General features: G+C 47.9%; 2 protein-coding genes across 2 annotated transcripts; both read left to right on the forward strand.

Annotated features, from left to right (window-relative positions):
* The first annotated feature begins 10,542 nt into the window (after positions 1 to 10,542).
* LOC123410861 (protein SEEDLING PLASTID DEVELOPMENT 1) lies at positions 10,543 to 15,887 on the forward strand. The gene is made up of 9 exons (XM_045103795.1): positions 10,543 to 11,013; positions 11,100 to 11,314; positions 11,452 to 11,602; positions 11,827 to 12,018; positions 12,311 to 12,473; positions 12,601 to 12,839; positions 14,955 to 15,131; positions 15,223 to 15,345; positions 15,427 to 15,887. The coding sequence occupies exons 1-9, from the start codon at positions 10,609 to 10,611 to the stop codon at positions 15,736 to 15,738; spliced, it is 1,977 nt and encodes a 658-aa protein (XP_044959730.1). The 5' UTR covers positions 10,543 to 10,608; the 3' UTR covers positions 15,739 to 15,887.
* A 2,175-nt stretch (positions 15,888 to 18,062) lies between these two features.
* Positions 18,063 to 18,705, forward strand: LOC123412115. The gene has a single exon (XM_045105059.1). It carries the CDS (start codon positions 18,170 to 18,172, stop codon positions 18,461 to 18,463), a length of 294 nt encoding a protein of 97 aa, XP_044960994.1. The 5' UTR covers positions 18,063 to 18,169; the 3' UTR covers positions 18,464 to 18,705.
* The last annotated feature ends 202 nt before the right edge of the window (positions 18,706 to 18,907 follow it).

Raw genomic sequence — 18,907 nt, forward strand, 5'->3', positions numbered from 1 at the left:
TCCCTCTGAGTACAAAGTTATACACCTCTGCAAGATTGGTTGTCATGTGGCTATACATGGCTCCATGGGTGTCATGCAGCAAAGACCAATTCACTGGAGGCTCTTTCTCTATCCACTCAGAAAAATTATTTATTGCCCTGCCCTTCTTTCTCTTCGTATTAGGAGGGTCAATTCCAGGCAAGTCACAAAGATCTACTCGCTCCTCCAGCTCCGCGATGAGTGCTGTTAATTTAACCTGGTCTTTTTCCATTATCTTCCTAGCAAGGACCCACTTCTTAGTAAACTCATCTAGTTTTGACCAAATAAATTCGTATTTGCGCTGCTGGTTTTGCTGGCATAACTTTTTGAACAAGTTCATCAACCGTTTGTTCTTGAACTGTGAGAAACAATTTGCACCCAAATGGCGCAAGCACCACCGGCTTTGCAAGTCCTTCCAAGGTGTTGGCTCGTCAGTTGTTGGGTTCGTTAGTGTCTTCATAGCCTTTAATATACCAGGACGTCTGTCATGAATGACACACACGTTTGATCGGTCCTTCACGATCGCAATTTTAACTTGCCAGAAGAACCATACCCAGCTCAGAAAGTTATCACCCTCCACAAATGCCATGGCTAGTGGGATGATTTGGTTGTTCCCGTCCACACCAATAGCAGTCAGGATTTGCCCTTTGTACTGACCAGTCAGGAATGTACCATCCACAAACATCACAGAAGGATAATGCCGGAAAGCTTCGATGCACAAACTGAAAGAGAAGAATACTCGTTTCAACACCTTGTAATCTGGTATAATTTCCAACCTCGTGTGTTGTATGTTAACATAAGTGTCGGGATTCCTCTCCTTCGGTATGTCAAGGAGACGGACAACATTGTCATATGAGTCAAAGAACATCCAAAACCTTTCCTTCATAGCCTTCTGCTTAGCCCTCCAAGCCTTCCCATATGGAATGTCACAATTCCATCTGACCTTCACTGCTTTCTGGATATGTTTTGCTTCCATATCTTTCTTCTCAACTATCTCAGTATACATGAGTTGCGTTATGAGAGTTGAAGTCAGGTTTGGATGATGAACCAAAAGTTTTTTCCTCACACAATTATGTGGGACCACATTGGTGACAACCCAGTGGATGTTATACTTCGACACGTGCCCGTGCACCTTCACAGGACAACTTGTTTCAACACACTTCACAATATATTTTGTTGTACTAGATATGTGTGTCCGAAAACCCTCTGCGTAGACATAGCCCACTTTATCACCGCATACTTCAATTTTTTCTTTGTGTCGAACATAGCCCCGATCTGGACTTGGTTAGTATTATATTGCCATGGAGTCCCGTGGCCATCGTTGGCAGTAATGATGTCGGATATGTCCTGATCCCATGCAGAAGGAATTGGTACCTCCACTTCATCCTCGGAATTTTCAGAATCCAGATCCTCCGCAAACCCATCCTCGTTCTTGTTGGGGAACGTTGCATGGGAAACAAAAAAATTCCTACGCACACGAAGACCTATCATGGTGATGATCATCTACGAGAGGGAGATCGGATCTACATACCCTTGTAGTTCCCTAAGCGGGAAGCGTTAAGAAACGTGGTTGATGTAGTGGCACGTCTTCGCGATCCAAATCGCCGCCGTCCCACGATCCGTCCCGATCTAGTACCGAACGGACGGCACCTCCGCATTCAGCACACGTACAGCTCGATGACGATCTCCGCCTTCTTGATCCAGCAAGAGAGACGGGGAAGTAGATGAATTCTCCGGTAGCGTGACGGTGCGCCGGTGGTGGTGATGATCTTATTCCTGCAGGGCTTCGCCTAAGCACCGTAGAAATCCGATCTAGAGGAAGAACTACGAAGTAGAGGTTTAGGGTTGCACGTGGCAAAGTTGTGTCTCAAAAACCCTAAAACCTCTAGTATATATAGGAGGAACCAAGGTGTGGGGCTTGCCTCCTACTCCAAGTAGGAGGGCTTCGGTCGAGAGGGAGGAGGGATCCTCCTCCAATTCGGTTTGGAGGGAGGAGTCCCTTCCTTCCTTCCCACCTCCTCTTTTTATCATTTTGCCATTGTTTTTATCCTTGGCCGAAATAGCCCTATTGGGCTGGCCTCACCAGCCCACTAAGGGCTGGTGCGCCACCCATGGGCCTATTAGGTTCTCTCCCGGGTGGGTGGCCCTGATACGTCCATTTTGCATCATGCTTTCATGTTGATATTTATCGCTTTTTGGGTTGTTATTACACTTCAAGGTACAATATTATGCCTTTTCTCTCTTATTTTGCAAGGTTTACATGAAGAGGGAGAATGCCGGCAGCTGGAATTCTGGCCTGAAAAAGGAGCAAGTTTGAAATACCTATTATGCACAACTCCAAACACCCTGAAAATCAACGATGGTTTTTTTGGGATTTATAAAAAATACTGGGCCGAAGAAGTGCCAGAGGGGCGCCAGCGGGTGGCCACAAGCCTGCTAGGCGCGGCCACCCCCCTGGTCGCGCCTAGGGGGCTTGTGGGCTCCCCGCTGGCCCACTGGCCCCCCTCTTTTGCTATAAGAAGGGTTCCGGTCTGGAAAAATCAAGAGGAGGATTTTCGGAGGATTCGCCGACGCCACGAGGCGGAACTTGAGCAGAACCAATCTAGAGCTCCGGCAGGACGATCCTGCCGGGGAAACTTCCCTCTCGGAGGGGGAAATCGTCGCCATCATCATCACCAACACTCCTCTCATAGGAGGGGACTCATCACCATCAACATCTTCATCAACACCATCTCATCTCCAAACCCTAGTTCATCACTTGTAACCAATCTCCGTCTCGCGACTCCGATTGGTACTTGTAAGGTTGATAGTAGTGTTAATTACTCTTTGTAGTTGATGCTAGTTGGATTACTTGGTGGAAGAGTTTATGTTCAGATATTTGATGCTACTCATTGCCTCTCTAGTCATGAATATGATTATGCTTTGTGAGTAGTTACTTTTGTTCCTGAGGACATGGGATAAGTCATGCTATAAGTAGTCATGTGAATTTGGTATTTGTTCCGTATTTTGATGTGTTGTATGTTGTTTTTCCTCTAGTGGTGTTATGTGAACGTCGACTACATAACACTTCACCATTATTTGGGCCTAGAGGAAGGCATTGGGAAGTAGTAAGTCGATGATGGGTTGCTAGAGTGACAGAAGCTTAAACCCTAGTTTATGCGTTGCTTCGTAAGGGGCTGATTTGGATCCACTAGTTTAATGATATGGTTAGACTTTGTCTTAATTCTTCTTTCGTAGTTGCGGATTCTTACGAGAGGGGTTAATCATAAGTGGATGATTGTCCAAGTAAGGGCAGTACTCAAGCGCCGGTCCACCCATATATCAAACTATCAAAGTAACGAACGCGAATCATATGAACATGATGAAAACTAGCATGACAGAAATTCCCGTGTGTCCTCGGGAGCGTTTTTCCTCCTATAAGACTTTGTCCAGGCTTGTCCCTGGCTACAAAAGGGATTGGGCCACTTTGCTGCACCGTTGCTACTTTTGTTACTTGCTACTTGCTATGAATCATCTCACCACACAATCACTTGTTACCGATAATTTCAGTGCTTGCACAGAATACCTTGCTGAAAATCACTTGTCAGATCCTTCTGCTCCTCGTTGGGTTCGACACTCTTACTTATTGAAAGGACTACGATAGATCCCCTATACTTGTGGGTCATCAGGCCCCTCCCGGTAAAACCCCAGAACCCATTCGTCACTCCCGGTACACTGCCGGCAATGCCCGAAATCTTTTCGGAAGCCAAATACAACAATCCTATATATCAATCTTCATCTCCGGACCATTTCGGAAACCCTCGTGACGTCCGGGATCTCATGCGGGACTCCGAACAAAACTTCAGTCAGCAGCACCTATAACTCAACTATACCAAAACGTCACCGAACCGTAAGTGTGCAGACCATGCGGGTTCGAGAACTATGTAGACATGACTTGAGACACTCCCCGATAAATATCCAATAGCGGGACCTGGATGTCCATATTGGATCCTACATATTCTACGAAGATCTTATAGGTTGAACCTCTATGTCAAGGATTCAAATAATCCCCAATATCATTCCCTTTGTCCTTCGGTATGTTACTTGCCCGAGATTTGATCGTCGGTATCCCCATACCTATTTCAATCTCGTTACCGGAAAGTCTCTTTACTCGTTCCGTAATACAAGATACCGTGACTAACTCTTTAGTCACATTGCTTGCAAGGCTTGCATGTGATGTTGTATTACCGAGTGGGCCCCGAGATACCTCTCTGTCACATGGAATGACAAATCCCATTCTTGATCCATGCTAACTCAACGGACATCTTCGGAGATATCTGTAGAGCATCTTAATAGTCACCCAGTAACGTTGCGACGTTTGATACACACAAGGCATTCCTCCGGTGGCAGTGAGTTACATGATCTCATGGTCATAGGAATGAATACTTGACATGCAGAAAACAATAGCAACAAAATGACACGATCACATGCTACGTTTATAGTTTGGGTCTTGTCCATCACATCATTCTTCCAATGATGTGATCCCATCATCAAGTTACAACACTTGTCTATAGTTAGGAAACCTTAACCATCCTTGATCAACAGGCTAGTCAACTAGAGGCTTACTAGGGACATAGTTTTGTGTATATATCCACACATGCATTTATGTTTTCATTCAATACAATTATAGCATGGATAACAAACGATTATCTTGAAACAAGAAATATAATAATAACTATTCTATTATTGCCTCTAGGGCATATTTCCAACAGTTCTCTTCCTCCATCACCCTGTGCATTTCATCGCCTTCCCCATCCCCATCAGCAACACCAAAGCCTGCTAATACTATCGACTGAATACTCTGCCAAGTATCATGACCACTAACATTGTGTGGCAAATAATATGACTCTTTCTCGGCTTGGCTAGCATACACATCCGGTGGCTGTGACCCAGATACATATATCTCATTAGCCACTTCATTACCCTGTTGGGTAACGTAGCATAAATTCAAAACATTTCCTACGCGTATTCAGATCTTCCTATTGAGAGACCAGCAACGAGAGAGGGGTGAGTGCATCTTCATACCTTTGAAGATCGCTAAGCGGAAGCGTTGCTAGAACGCGGTTGATGGAGTCGTACTCGCGGCGATTCAGATCGCGGTGTGATTCCGATCTAGTGCCAAACCACGGCACCTCCGCGTTCAACACACGTGCAGCCCGGTGACGTCTCCCGCACCTTGATCCAGCAAGGAGGAGGGAGAGGTTGGGGAATATCTCCGGCAGCACGACGTTGTGGTGTCGATGGAGAGACGAGGTCTCCCGGCAGGGCTTCGCCAAGCACCTTGGGAGGAGGAGGAAGGAGGGGAGCAGGGCTGCATCGAGGGAGAGAAAAAACCGTGTGCAAAACAGCCCCAAACCCCTAGGTATATATAGGAGGAGGGGAGGGGGTGCCACCCCTAGGGTTCCCACCCTAGGTGGTGCAGCAGCCCCCCCCTCAGATGGGAGGTGCGGCGGCCAGGGCAGGGGGAGGGGGTGGTGCACCCCTAGGTGGGCCTTAGGCCCACCAGCGCCTAGGGTTTCCCCCCTCTCCACCTCCTGCGCCTTGGGCCCCTTTGTGGGAGGCGCACCAGCGCACTTTGGGCTGGTTGCCCACCACCTTTTGGCCCATGCTACCTCTTGGGGCTGGTGGCCCCTCTCGGTGGACCCCCGAGACCATTTCCGGTGGTCCCGGTACACTACCGGTGACGCCCGAAACATTTCCGCTGTCCAAAACCATCCATCCTATATATCAATCTTTACCACCAGACCATTCAGAGCTCCTCGTGACGTCCGGGATCTCATCGGGGACTATGAACAACTTTCGGTAACCTCGTATAACATTTCCCTATAACCCTAGCGTCATCGAACCTTAAGTGTGTAGGCCCTACGGGTTCGGGAAACATGCAGACATGACCGAGCCGCCCTCCGGCCAATAACCATCAGCGGGATCTGGATACCCATGGTGGCTCCCACACGTTCCACGATGATCTCATCGGATGAACCACGATGTCAAGGATTCAATCAATCCCGTATACAATTCCCTTTGTCTGTCGGTATAGAACTTGCCCGAGATTCGATCATCGGTATACCTATACCTTGTTCAATCTCGTTACTGGTAAGTCTCTTTACTCGTTTTGTAGCACGTCATCCTATGACTAACTCCTTAGTCACATTGAGCTCATGATGATGTTCTATCGAGTGGGCCCAGAGATACCTCTCCGTCACACGGAGTGACAAATCCCGATCTCGATTCGTACCAACCCAACGTACACTTTCGGAGGTACCCGTAGTGCACCTTTATAGTCACCCAGTTACGTTGTGACGTTTGATACACCCAAAGCACTCCTACGGTATCCGGGAGTTGCACAATCTCACGGTCGAAGGAAAAGACACTTGACATTAGAAAAGCTTTAGCATACGAACAATATGATCTAGTGCTATGTTCAGGATTGGGTCTTGTCCATCACATCATTCTCCCAATGATGTGATCCCGTTATCAATGACATCTAATGCCCATGATCAGGAAACCATGATCATCTATTGATCAACGAGCTAGCCAACTAGAGGCTTGCTAGGGACACATTGTGATCTATTTATTCACACATGTATTACTGTTTCTTGTTAATACAATTATAGCATGAACAATAGATGATTATCATGAACAAGGAAATATGATAATAACCATTTTATTATTGCCTCTAGGGCATATTTCCAACATACCCTGGCCTGGTTCATACCCCACGTTGACTTGTACGAAATTCTCCTCCTTCGCCACTGGTTGCACTAGGGCATAAGGGTGGATTCTTCGGTCTTTGGAACGACTTAACAGGGACAACCGATGCTGGCTCATATCTATCGGCATCAACTTCCACTTGACACTTTTACAGGATTTGGTCCACAATGCATGAATACTGACGGAACAGACTTCATGATCCAACCGAAAACTACTAGTCAACCAGTGCTTCAACTGCCTAATGTACAGTCTTTCTGGGTCTGAAAGTGTCATGACGCCGTTTTTAAACTCGCTAAGATCAACCCCCTACTCATTATGTCGAACATTAACATGGTCGTAATAAACAGTCAAATTTACGGATTCACACATTTTCACATGTCAGACATTGCCAACTTGTCATTATTCGCAACGAACAAATTCATACTAAAATAAACCTACACTAAAAAATCGGTATACCTTCGACGCGTGTGTCCCCTTCTTCTTCCTCTCCACCTTCTTCTTCCTCTCCACCACACCACCTCCTCACCATCCACACCTCCACCACCCCACCATGGCTCCTCCAAAAGAACAAAAAACTACCCCATGGCACAAAATGAGACCGTAGGTAGGCCGGTGGAGATGGGTATGATCTATAGTTTCAGCGGATTGAACAGGAAAACAGGGGGAGGATGGAGGGAGGTCGGAGGGGGGAATGAGGGAAGAAAAACGAGAGAGAGAAGAGGAGCCAGTGACTGAGGAGGCAGAAGGGCTCGGCCGGCCTTATCCAGGGGCTCTTCGGCCTCCTGGAGGCCGACGGGCCCTCTTCGGCCGCCCACAAGCCGACAGGTGGGCTTTTCGGCCACCTGTGGGCCCACGGGCCTCCGTCGGCCGCCGCAAGCCAACCTGTCCCCCTTCGTCCTCCCGCCGGCCGACACGCCACTCTTTGGCCCACCAGAGGCCGACGGGGTACCATTTGTGAATTTTTCCAATTTGGGCTATCGGTTTTCGAATTTGGTACAAAATCTGGCGTACTTTAATTTTTTTCGCAAATCCATCTCTTTCTTTAGACCCACGTCTAACAAGCCCCACCTGTCATGAAACAATTATAAAGGTGACACAAGCAACCAAAAATCGGTCAAAAGTAAAAAATGGGATGGTTGCCGAAGCTTTGGGAGTGTTTCTTTACAAAGAGTTTTTGCTGTAGGGAATAAAAAAGTCCCTTTTAGTCCCATATGAAACAAACATGGGGGACTTTTAGGGACTAAAAGGGATATTTGGGACTGAAGGAAGAAGTCCCTATGAAAAGGTCTTTTTTAGACTTTCTTGGCACTTTTTTCCAACAATGCCCGTACTTTTAGCATGTCATTTAATAACTTCAATACATTACTAGAGGTAACATAGTCTTTTTTGCATGTCATTTAGTGACCTTTAATCCTTATTTAGTCCCTGAAAACAAACGGATAAGCACTAGAAACTTTTTAGTTGGGACTTAAAAAAGTCATAAAACTTTTTAAAGAAACACGACCTTTTGCCTCTCGCAAGTGACTCAGGATGGCGGGTAGCATAGCTGCTTTTCTCTTGTGCGATTATCGAAAGGAAAAAGTCCATTTTGAACCCTGAACTGGTAGATGTCTGCCGGAATTGACCCCGAAGTACAAATCCCTGTCGATTGCACCTTGAAGTAACAAATCCTGGTCTAAATCTAACCTTAGAGTGTTTTGCTGCTAATAACTGATGACGTGGCTGCATTCAACCAAGATTGTGACGGATGGGACCATGTCTTAACCGCACCGCACCTACTCCAATGGAAATATCTAGTCGATTGGGGAACGAAGCTAGGGTTCACCGAGCGGTGAGAAATCAGACGAGGGCGGAGGAGAAATCAGAGTGCCACAGCGGAGGCTGGTGACGGCGTCGGAGAGGGATATGTCGTGGTCGTCGATTGTTGATGTGTCCGCTCCAGGATTCCGTCGTGTTGCAGGAAGGCGAGCGGCGGATGCGCGGTCGACGGTGCGCTACCGCGAGGATGCCATGGCGTACGAACCCGCGAAGATGTGCCGGTGCGATCCTCCGAGGAAGGCGTCGCGCTGGATCTCTTGGAGCCGTCAAAATCCAGGAAGGAGATACTACTCCTGCGTGGATGCGCTGGTGAGTTCCCCCTCTCTGTTTGATTTTCTTCTCCTCTATGTTTGATTTCTTCTCCTCTCTGTTCTGATTGTTTCTCCTCTCTGCATTTGAACAACATGGTGGCTGCGGCTATGTTGAGTGGCATGACCCTGATTGGTGATCTGTTGAGTGTTGAGTGGCATGACCCTGATTGTTGAGTGGCATGACCCTGATTGGCTGTGGCCCAAATTACTAAGTGACCTGGTTGGTGATCTTCGTGATGAGGTGTGGATGCTTAAAGGGCAGAGGAGTGTGTCTCAAGTGGAAGATCACACTGCAACCATGACTGCCAATGATGATGAAACAACAATGATGCTCGTATCTGTGCAAGATGAACCGAGGAAGAAGAATGAAGAATTGGTTGCTGTGAAGGCCAAATATGATAATGTTGTGTTTCTGTTCATTGTGTTTGTGTGCTTATGTGCTTCCGAGGACTGCAAATAACTTGTCTGACCACAGTTGTTGCATCGTGTCAGATTCATCAGGCTCTGCAGTTGTCATCACAACATCAGGTTCAGAATCTGTCCAAGAAAGTATCTCATCCTCAAAGTCACTGCCAGTGCTACTGTCGGCACTTTCTTCTTCTCCATGGTACTCTACATAGACATCTGCAATAGCACCAACATCTACATAATCTGCCATCTTAAGACATTTGCTGTCATCATCCAGAAACATCAAGCCATTCACAAGTTCATGACCAGGAATTAAGAAATAAAACTTCATAGACTCCTTCAGTGCAATGTGATCCTTCAAAAAGCCATTTACTTCCTGCAGAGATAATTTGTCCCTTTCTATGTCCGACCTAGCTTTATCTCCTCCAACATATTACAGATTGGGGCCAGTACGAATGAATTCCCCACCCAGATGGAAACAGACATGCAAAATCTCGGTGGGATCCATGCTATCACTGCAGTAGACAAATAATAGGAGCAAAAATTAACCTATCTGTACATTTCAACATCGAAATCTACGGCTAAATCGAAAAAAATCGCAACTTTTCTGCCCGAAAAAACCCTACCCCAAAACCAGTGTAAACCCTAACAAAATTGCCGCAATCAGAGCCTAAACTACGAGCATCGGAGGAGGAGGGCATCGGGGTGTTTACCTCCACTTGTTTGCGCTGCCGCACCGTCACGATCGTCGCCGTACAGCCGATCACCCGTCGGTCGCCATTACTGCCGCGCGAGAGAGGTGGAAGAGGGGAAGGCACGCAGGAGGTGGAGTTGTGGACGGGGATTAAGCCTTGCGGGCCTGTACAACACCCTCCCAGACCGGAATTAGTGGGTCGGCCCACTCCAGCTGCGCTCTTTACGGTCCAGCACGTCGCCAAAAGCAAGCATTCCCGGCCACATCACCAATCCCCGTTTGGCAAAGCACTCTAAGGTTCAATTTAGACCGGGATTTGTTACTTCAGGGTGCAATCGACAAGGATTTGTACTTCGGGGTCAATTCTGACAGACATCTACCAGGTCACGGTTCAAAATGGACTTTTTCCTTATCGAAACCATCACCCGGAATACCTGTACTCCCGTGTACGCCATGGGATCTTGACCGTCCAATCGCTAATCCAACCGCCCATGGGTCTCGGGCCGCCCAAGTGAAGCGCGGCAGCTGGTGACACACGAACGATACCGAGCCGGAGCCCACCCATCCGCAACTCTCTCCCTCCACCCGCTCGCGCTCACGGCCGCCGCGATGCCGCCAGCGCCACCGCCGCCGGTCCACCTCCGCCTCCGGGTCTCCCTCACCCAGCCCCACCCTCTCCCTCTCCCCTCCTCCCGCCGCCTCTCCTGCGTGACCTCCGGGCCAGCCACCGCTCGCCACCTCTCCCTCCGCCGCGGCAGCCGGCGCCGCGCCCCCGTGCGCGCCGCGCGGAGCGAGCCCGCAGGGGCGGAGGGGTTCGATGAGGAGCTGGGCAGGCTCCTCGAGCTGCTCCCCGGGGAGCTTCGGCGGAGTGTGGAGGACCACCCGGAGCTCCCCGCGCTGGTGGAGGTGGTCATGGACCTCGGCCGCCCCCCGCTCGCCCGCTTCCCCTCCGGTGACTTCCTCCTCTCCCACCGCCCCATCTCCTTCGACGACCTCCACCAGGCCACTGCCAAGGTCAGGCTCATTCTACAAACTGCGATACGGTGCTGCTGCATTGTGAGACGAAGACGACTCCAACTTAGCTTATCTGCCTTTGGTAGGTTGGGGATTTCGGAGGGGACAATCGCGCCGGGATTAGCCGGACGTTGCACCGGATCAGCGCGATTAGGAACAGGCAGGGAGACATTGTAGGACTGACCTGCCGCGTCGGGAGGGCTGTGCCCGGAAGTGCTAATTTGCTTCAGGATTTGGTGAAGGCTGGTGGGTCGTTGCTGCTCATCGGCCCACCAGGGGTGGGGAAGACAACTGTCATAAGGTATTCTTGGATGATTACCACATTGTACAGTGCACCAGTGATTGCTGATAGATACGTATGTGTAGCAACTTTAATTAGGAGAGTTTCTGTGCCAACATGCACCAATTTTAGCATCAGATTGTTGCCTTGCCTTGCAGAGAAATTGCACGAATGCTAGCAGATGACTACGATAAGCGGGTGATGATTGTTGATACATCCAATGAGATAGCTGGAGATGGCGACATTCCTCACCCAGGAATAGGCAATGCCCGTAGGTTGCAAGTGCCTAACCAAGAAATGCAGCATAAGGTTTGCTCTATTGAGTTTAACACCTTGTTGCCTTTTGAAGTTTGCACGATTGTATATGACTGTATTGTACTGCTCACAAGCCTATTGCTCCTCATTGACACACGTACTTAAAACAGATGTACTTGTTTATCAATTATATCAAACCATTTCATACAGTACGGAACATTTATATCCCTTTTACCACTTACATTGTATGTTAAATCTGTTCCTTTAATGCCGATCAGGTGTTGATAGAAGCTGTGGAAAATCACATGCCTCAGGCAATCGTCATTGATGAAATTGGAACTAAGCTAGAGGCTATGGCTGCTAGCACCATTGCACAGCGGGGGATACAACTTGTTGCCTCCGCTCATGGTGTAACAATAGAGAACCTGACCATGAATCCTTCACTAGATATGCTTGTCGGAGGAATACAGGTAATGACATGCTGCACTTGATTCTATTTACTGTTACGAAACAATTGTATTTTCACGCTGCAGCAAGATGAACTGTGTCATTCCAGTTGAAGTTATGAGCAGTGATGCAGTCCATCTAAATAACCTTATTTAACTTTGCTTTAGAGACAAGTATGATTTTCTGATTGTGTAGCTTTAGAACATACTAAATTACATACTCCAAAATCAGTATCGCGAGATGGTCTAAGCGATGCAAATATTACTTGTTTTCTGTTTCACCATGGTTGCTAATTTACATCATTGTTTCTCTAAGAGCGTCACCCTTGGCGATGAAGAAGCAAGCAGGAGAAGGGTCCAAAAAACGGTCCTAGAGCGCAAGGGCCCGTCAACATTCGCATATGCTGTAGAGATTGTGTCAAAAACTGAGTTACGTGTCCATCGTAGTCTGGAGGCTACAGTAGATGCTCTGCTTGCAGGTTCTCTCTAATTTTGCGACTAATCAACTACATTATCACGTTACATTTGATGCAATGATTTTCTCAGAGTAATAGTATACATGAGGCTGTGATGCCATTATGATTAGATTTTGTTTTGTTGGTGCAGGTAGAATGCCTAATGTTGAAATTCGTAAGTTGGGTTCAACCGGCTCAGTGCAGCAGGAAGTTTCTGTGCAGAAGGATCAATTTCGTCGTGATCCTTACAAAATTGTGTCTCAATTTGAAGTTGCTTCCTTAAGTAATGCAAGAACAAGCTTGGACTCTGCATTTAATCTTGATTCTGCCAACGGACATATAGAGAACTCTAATGTGTCTGAAGCAGGCTTCAATCTCTATGTTTATGGGGTACGAATTTCTTCAATAGACCATTTCCTTGATCATTTTTTACAGTGATCTTCAGTAGTTCTTTTACGTGTTTAAGGTTTACTTTGGTGGTGTTATTGTTAACACGATGCTTATTTGGTATGGACGTTGATTCTATTTGGCCGTATAATATCAAACTTTTGGGGATCTCTATGGAACTATGTTCATCCTTACAAAAACAACAGCAAAGCCTTTACTTCTAATAAAATAAGGGGTAGGCTAGAGCTGAAGCCCATAAGATCTCAAAACCAATTCATGGTTCTAGCACATGGATAGCTAACTTCCACGCGCTCCTGTCCATGGCTAGTTCTTTGATGATAGTCCAGTCCTTCAGATCTCTCCCTATGGACTCCTCACATGTCAAGTTTGGTCTACCCTGAACATTATCAGCATGCTTGAACCGTCCTCTATGCACTGGAGCTTTTGGAGGCCTACACTGTATATGCCCAAACCATCTTAGACGGTTGTTGGACAAGCTTCTCTTCAATCGGTGCTACCCCAACTCTATCATGTAGATCATCATTCGGGACCTGGTCCTTTCTTGTGTGGCCACACATCCATCTCAACATGCCCATCTCCACTACACCTAAATGTTCAAGCACCACATCATCCCCAAAGAGCGTACACCATGGGATATCTTTGTATAACCTTGTGAACTCGTCCATCATCAAAGAAAAGAAAAAGAAAACTGCTCAAAGCTAACCCTTGGTGCAGTCCTATTTTAATTGGAAAGTCATCAGTGTCGCTATCACTTTTTCGAACACTTGGCACAACATTATTGTACATGTCCTTGATGAGGATAATTTACTTTGTTGGGTCTTTGTGTTTCCCCAAGGCCCACCACATAACATTCCATGGTATCTTATCCTAGGCCTTCTGCAAGTCAATGAACACCATGTGCAGATCCTTCTATTGCCCCATGTATCTCTCCATGAGTTGGTGTACCAAGAAAATGGCTTCCATGGTCGACCTCATAGGCATGAAACCAAGCTGATTTTTGCTCATGCTTGTCAACACCCCCCTTGTTCTTGAAGATTGGTACTGATATACTCCGCCTCCATTCTTCCGGCATCTTGTTTGCCTGAAAAATGAGGTTAAAAAGCTTAGTTAGCCATACTATCGATGTGTCTATGAGGCCTCTCCACACCTCAATGAGGATACAATAAGGGCCATCGCCTTGCCTCCTTTCATCCTTTTTAAAGCCTCTCTCACCTTAGACTCCTGGATTTGTGGCACAAAATGCCTGCTGGTATCATTAAAGGAGTCGTCCATCTCAATGGCAGAGCTCTCATTCTCTCCATTGAACAACTTGTCGAGGTACTCCCGCCATCTATGCTTAATCTCCTTGTCCTTCACTATGAGCTGATCTGCTCTGTCCTTGATGCATTTGACATGGTTGACATCCCTCATCTTCCTCTCTTGGATCTTGACCATCTTATAGATGTCCCTTTCGTCTTCCTTCGTGTCTAAGTGCTGGTAGAGGTCCTCATACACCCGCCCCCTTGCTTCACTCACAGCTCGCTTTGCGGTCTTCTTTGCCACCTTGTACCTCTTTATGTTGTCTACACCCCTATCCAGGTGTAGGCATCTGAAACAAGACAATGGTGAATTTGTGTCTTCTTTGCCACTTTGATAGTCCTGGTTTTGCTTGTTGGGAAGTGCTCCTGCATGCTGCTAGTGTGTGTGTCCTTAATCAGAAAAGAATGATAGTATTGTCTTTTGTCTTTTAATTGTTCCTGTGACTGCTACAAGACAATGGTGAATTTGCGGTAAATGGTCTATGAATTTTATTAGTTGTGAATTACTTGTTTAAAAATCTTTTGTAGAATTTTCAGTTCTTAAATGAAAAAAAAAGAAGTTTGACAGTCCTAGTTTAGTTGTTGGAAAGCGCTCCCATGTGCTGCTACTTTGCGCGTTGACGGTGAGGGGTTAAAGTTGTTCACAAATTATGTAACCTACCTTCTCCTTTCACTGCAACAAGACAGTGGTAAAATTGTGGTCAATAATTGATGATTTTTGTTAGCTGTCAATTACCTGTTTATACATATTTTGTAGAATTTGCAGTACTTAGTTTGAAACTTGGATAGGGTGTTCTAGATATCCGAGGAAATTGCCTTGCAAGCGATTAAACAACTGGAGCTGGAAGACATGATTACTTTGACTTATAACATCAGTGAAGCTGATGCAGTGATTGCTTTGCAATCGAAGCTCAAGAAGAATTCTCAGATTCAGGCTTTGTTGAAATCTGAAGATTTACCGGTTTTCTTTGCTAAGGTACGCAGTTGCGCTCTTCATTCTCACTGCCCTGTTTTTTTTTTTTTTGAAGTGGCAGAATGATTCTATGGTGACGCGCTTTCCTTCGTAGACAAACTCCCTGGTGCAAATTACCAGGGCACTTCGCGTCCTTGTCGATGATCACGTGGATGGTTTGATCGATGTTGAAGATAAGGAGGAAGTAAGATCATCAGAGGAAACCGATGCCTTGGAGGTACCATCATCATATAGTCAACTTGCCCTGGATACAACCTTCTCGGTGAGCATAACAAACCAATTGTTTCTTTGATGACAGGAAGCAAGATTGGCAGTCGAGCAGGTAGTGATCCCGAAAGGGGAGAGCATGCAGCTCCTGCCCAGACCATCGACCATCATCTCCTCCCAAGTGAACCTCGTCGAAAGGTTCAACCTCAAGTGGGAAGTCACGGGACAGGAGCCGAACGCGTGCCTACGGATCCTTCCGCAGTTCGCGGACAGGGAAGAAGTTGCCGCCTCGGAGCAAGAGACCTCCGAGACCGCACCCGGGCTCACAGATTCAGATGGCAGCTCCGACGGCATGGACTATACGCAGAGCGGTGTCACCAGGCTACCCTTCCTCCCAGAGTAGCAAGCATATCCTGCTGAGAGTTCCTTTGCCGTGTGCCCCTTCTGTACCTACTAGCTGTACATTCCACTCCTTTCCTTTTTGCAGCCATTCGCCGTCGCTGGTACCCTGGTAAATTCTCTCGCAACAGAAAGCAACTCTGTTGGATTACAGTGGGCTGTTCGGCAGGTCGATGGTGTCATAGTGCTGCTTTTCCAACTCATACCGAACATAACGGGATCGGATCCAACTCAGAACCGCACGCACAACGACAACGTCCGGATCGTTTCGCATCTTTCTGTGTTGAGTTGGTGCCGTCGTCATTGGCATGAATCTCGGCAGCTATCAGCGCAGAGGCGTGGGAACTCTGTATTTTATCTACGGGTTGCAGCAGCTACGACCCGGCGATCACCGCGTTTGTCGAATGTTGGGACCTGTGTCCGTCACTGTCAAAAACCACTTCTCCCTTTAGCCATGGCACCATCGCCATGCATGATGCATGCAGCATGCCCACGTTTTCACATGGCACCATGCACGCCTCAACTCGTGTCCCACGAACTGTATCAGCTGCGTTCCCACTGGATCGGCCGGTGGGCTGGGCTGCAGGCGCTGTGGCTGTGCGTGCATGTACCTTCCATGTTTGTTAATTCGGAGGGGTGTGGCCAAATACGGCTCGCCCCCGGTTGCCGCATCCGGCCTCTCTGGCTGCCCGAGGGTCGCACGGCCTATGGGGGGAAAGCTGCCAATGGCCAGCCACCTTCGTGCGTGCACGGCCATGGCCGTAGTGCATGTCGTGGGGGGTGGGTCTCCTCGGGTGAGCTAGTTTAACAAGGACTCCATTGGAGCCAAGCCACACCTAGAACTAGAAGAGCTCCTTCCATTGGCCATACCTAGAACTCCCATCCATTGCCCCGTCCTACTTATACAATTCACGGGCCGGTGCAAAGTGACACGGACCGCCCTATAGCTAGCTAGCTAGCTCATGACCTGGGCACTGGGGTGGTCTTGGACTCTTGGTCATGCATGCATGGATCTGTCGGTACGCATAGTATAGCTAGCTAGGGACGTCCTAGGGTGGTTACTCGCCTTTACGAGTTGGACGAATGGGAAACTCTTTGCCTGCCAAGCGCAATGGCTCTGCCGATCCCAGACTCCAATTTGGTAAGGTCGATCGATGGAGTTACAAATGGGTGTGTGCGTGGACGCAACCTCTTTGACATATCATCAATTGTGTGTGTGCGCGCCTACGTAGGTCGTGGTGTGAACAAAGTTTCGTGCGGTGGCAAGAGGCGGCGAGAGATATGCATGTGTATCCGGGCGAAGATTACGGCGGCTGCTGATTCGACCGCGGTGATCTGGCCCAAGACACCCGTTCCCACGGATTTTGATTGCCGCTCTCTTGTCGTTCCAATGGCGTGACGAAACCTGTCGATAACGATGGTTGGTCCAACAAACAATGTCAAACATGCACGGATGTCTTTCGCCTATTTTGAGGTTTGCATGGGTATCTATGATGCCAGATTTCTTCTGCCTGAAAATCTGATATGGAGGGGCCGAAGAAAAGAAAGGCATCTTTTCTCGTCCAACTTGCCTTATTTGTATTTGCAACATGGCGTATATATGATCGACCACACGGGGCCATGCATGAGCATAAAGTTGCCTCGTTTTTCTTTTTCTGAACACAATATAGATGGAGACGCTCATACGCTCATCCCTATAAATACATACACATATTTTATTTTTATGAGCATCTCATCAAACTGAGACGGCTTATTATTCTGAAATTGATAAAGTCATCATAGACGTTTTCGTAGTCGACAGAAACATCTTCTCCGACATAACGCACATCGTCGAAAGGTTGAAATAAATACAGAAAAATGCGAGTACCAGTGCCAAGTCTAGGACTTGAATTATGATGGACTGAGATACTGCTATCTACCTAACCATCCAATCATACTTCGGTCTGCAGTTGCCCCGTTTTCGTTCGTTGTGTGAGGGTCCGCACAGATAATATCTATAACGATAATGCGAGGTTTCTCCTTGCTGAAAATCCAACCGGGAGGGGCCATACAAAAGAAAGGCCCCTTTTCCGCGCCCAAGTTGTCAATTTGTATTTGCAACATGGCGCATATATGTACGACGATGATTCGTTGGGTGAGTGAGGTCATTGCCCTCGTCGCTGGTTCGTCGCTGTCATGGCGAGTGCGACACACCGGCGATCTCCACCCATGGCGCCAACGCCCGGTATATTTTGAATAACGGCAAATTAACCGCCTGCCCGGCCGGCCTCGGACGCTCCCCTATAAATCACCTCGGCGTCGTGCAGCTACGTACCCAACTCAGCACCACCACCTGCACAGTCTAGAGCGAGGTATAGCAAGGCAGCAAGCTGCAGAGCATAGCATTCGCCGGCGAATATAATCTAGCTAGCTAGCTAGACCGATCGATACCTCTCATGGCGTCCAGCTCGAGCGCGTTGAGGATGCCGGTGGTGACGTGCGCCGTGGTGCTCCTGCTGCTGCTGTCCGCCGTCTCACGCTGCGAGGCCGACCTCCTGCAGGTGGCGGTGGCCGGCCGGAGAATGCTGGCCGGCGGGAGCAATGCCCCCGCCGTCTTCTCGGGGCAGCTGGCAGGGACGGCTGTGTCGAGCAGCGCGCGGCGGTCAGCAGCTGGGAGGGCGGCGGCGGCGATGCCCTACTCTGAGTCGAAGAGGTCCAGCCCCGGCGGCCCGGACCCTCAGCACCATTAATTAAGCTCGCGCTGACGTGCAAGCTCTTGTCAAGGAGCGTGCGTCCGTTAAGGAGGGTGTACGCATGCGCATGGGTGGTAGGTTACTCAAACATGAGTTTTGTACTTCGTGTCTCTCTCAAGCACGCAAGGAAAATAAAATGGTGTACTTGATCTTTCCCGTTTCCCGACTCACTGGTCGATGGAGATACAACGGGAGTGGATTATGATTATCTATATATACAATGCATTCGTCTTTTTTTTTTTTTTGCGCATGAAACACTTGTACTGTATTACTCAACTCATAAGGTTCATACAATCAATCACAGCTAGCTCCAGAACAACTGGAGGCCACGAACGTTTCCAAGTGATGGTTGTGCCTTCCAAACAAGCAAACTTAGCTAAACTATTACTCCCTTCGTTCCTAAATATAATTTTTTTCTAAAGATTTCATTAGTAGACTATA

This window comes from Hordeum vulgare, chromosome 7H (assembly GCF_904849725.1).
Source record: "Hordeum vulgare subsp. vulgare chromosome 7H, MorexV3_pseudomolecules_assembly, whole genome shotgun sequence".
In the NCBI taxonomy this organism is placed as follows: Eukaryota; Viridiplantae; Streptophyta; class Magnoliopsida; order Poales; family Poaceae; genus Hordeum; species Hordeum vulgare.

Excerpts from the sequence above, each read along its gene's own strand:
- LOC123412115 (XM_045105059.1), top strand. The coding sequence starts at position 18,170 with ATGGCGTCCAGCTCGAGCGCGTTGAGGATGCCGGTGGTGACGTGCGCC.
- LOC123410861 (XM_045103795.1), top strand. The coding sequence starts at position 10,609 with ATGCCGCCAGCGCCACCGCCGCCGGTCCACCTCCGCCTCCGGGTCTCC. Across the intron at positions 11,014-11,099 it reads TCCACCAGGCCACTGCCAAG|GTTGGGGATTTCGGAGGGGA; the intron begins GTCAGGCTCATT and ends TGCCTTTGGTAG. Across the intron at positions 12,840-14,954 it reads TCAATCTCTATGTTTATGGG|ATATCCGAGGAAATTGCCTT; the intron begins GTACGAATTTCT and ends AGGGTGTTCTAG.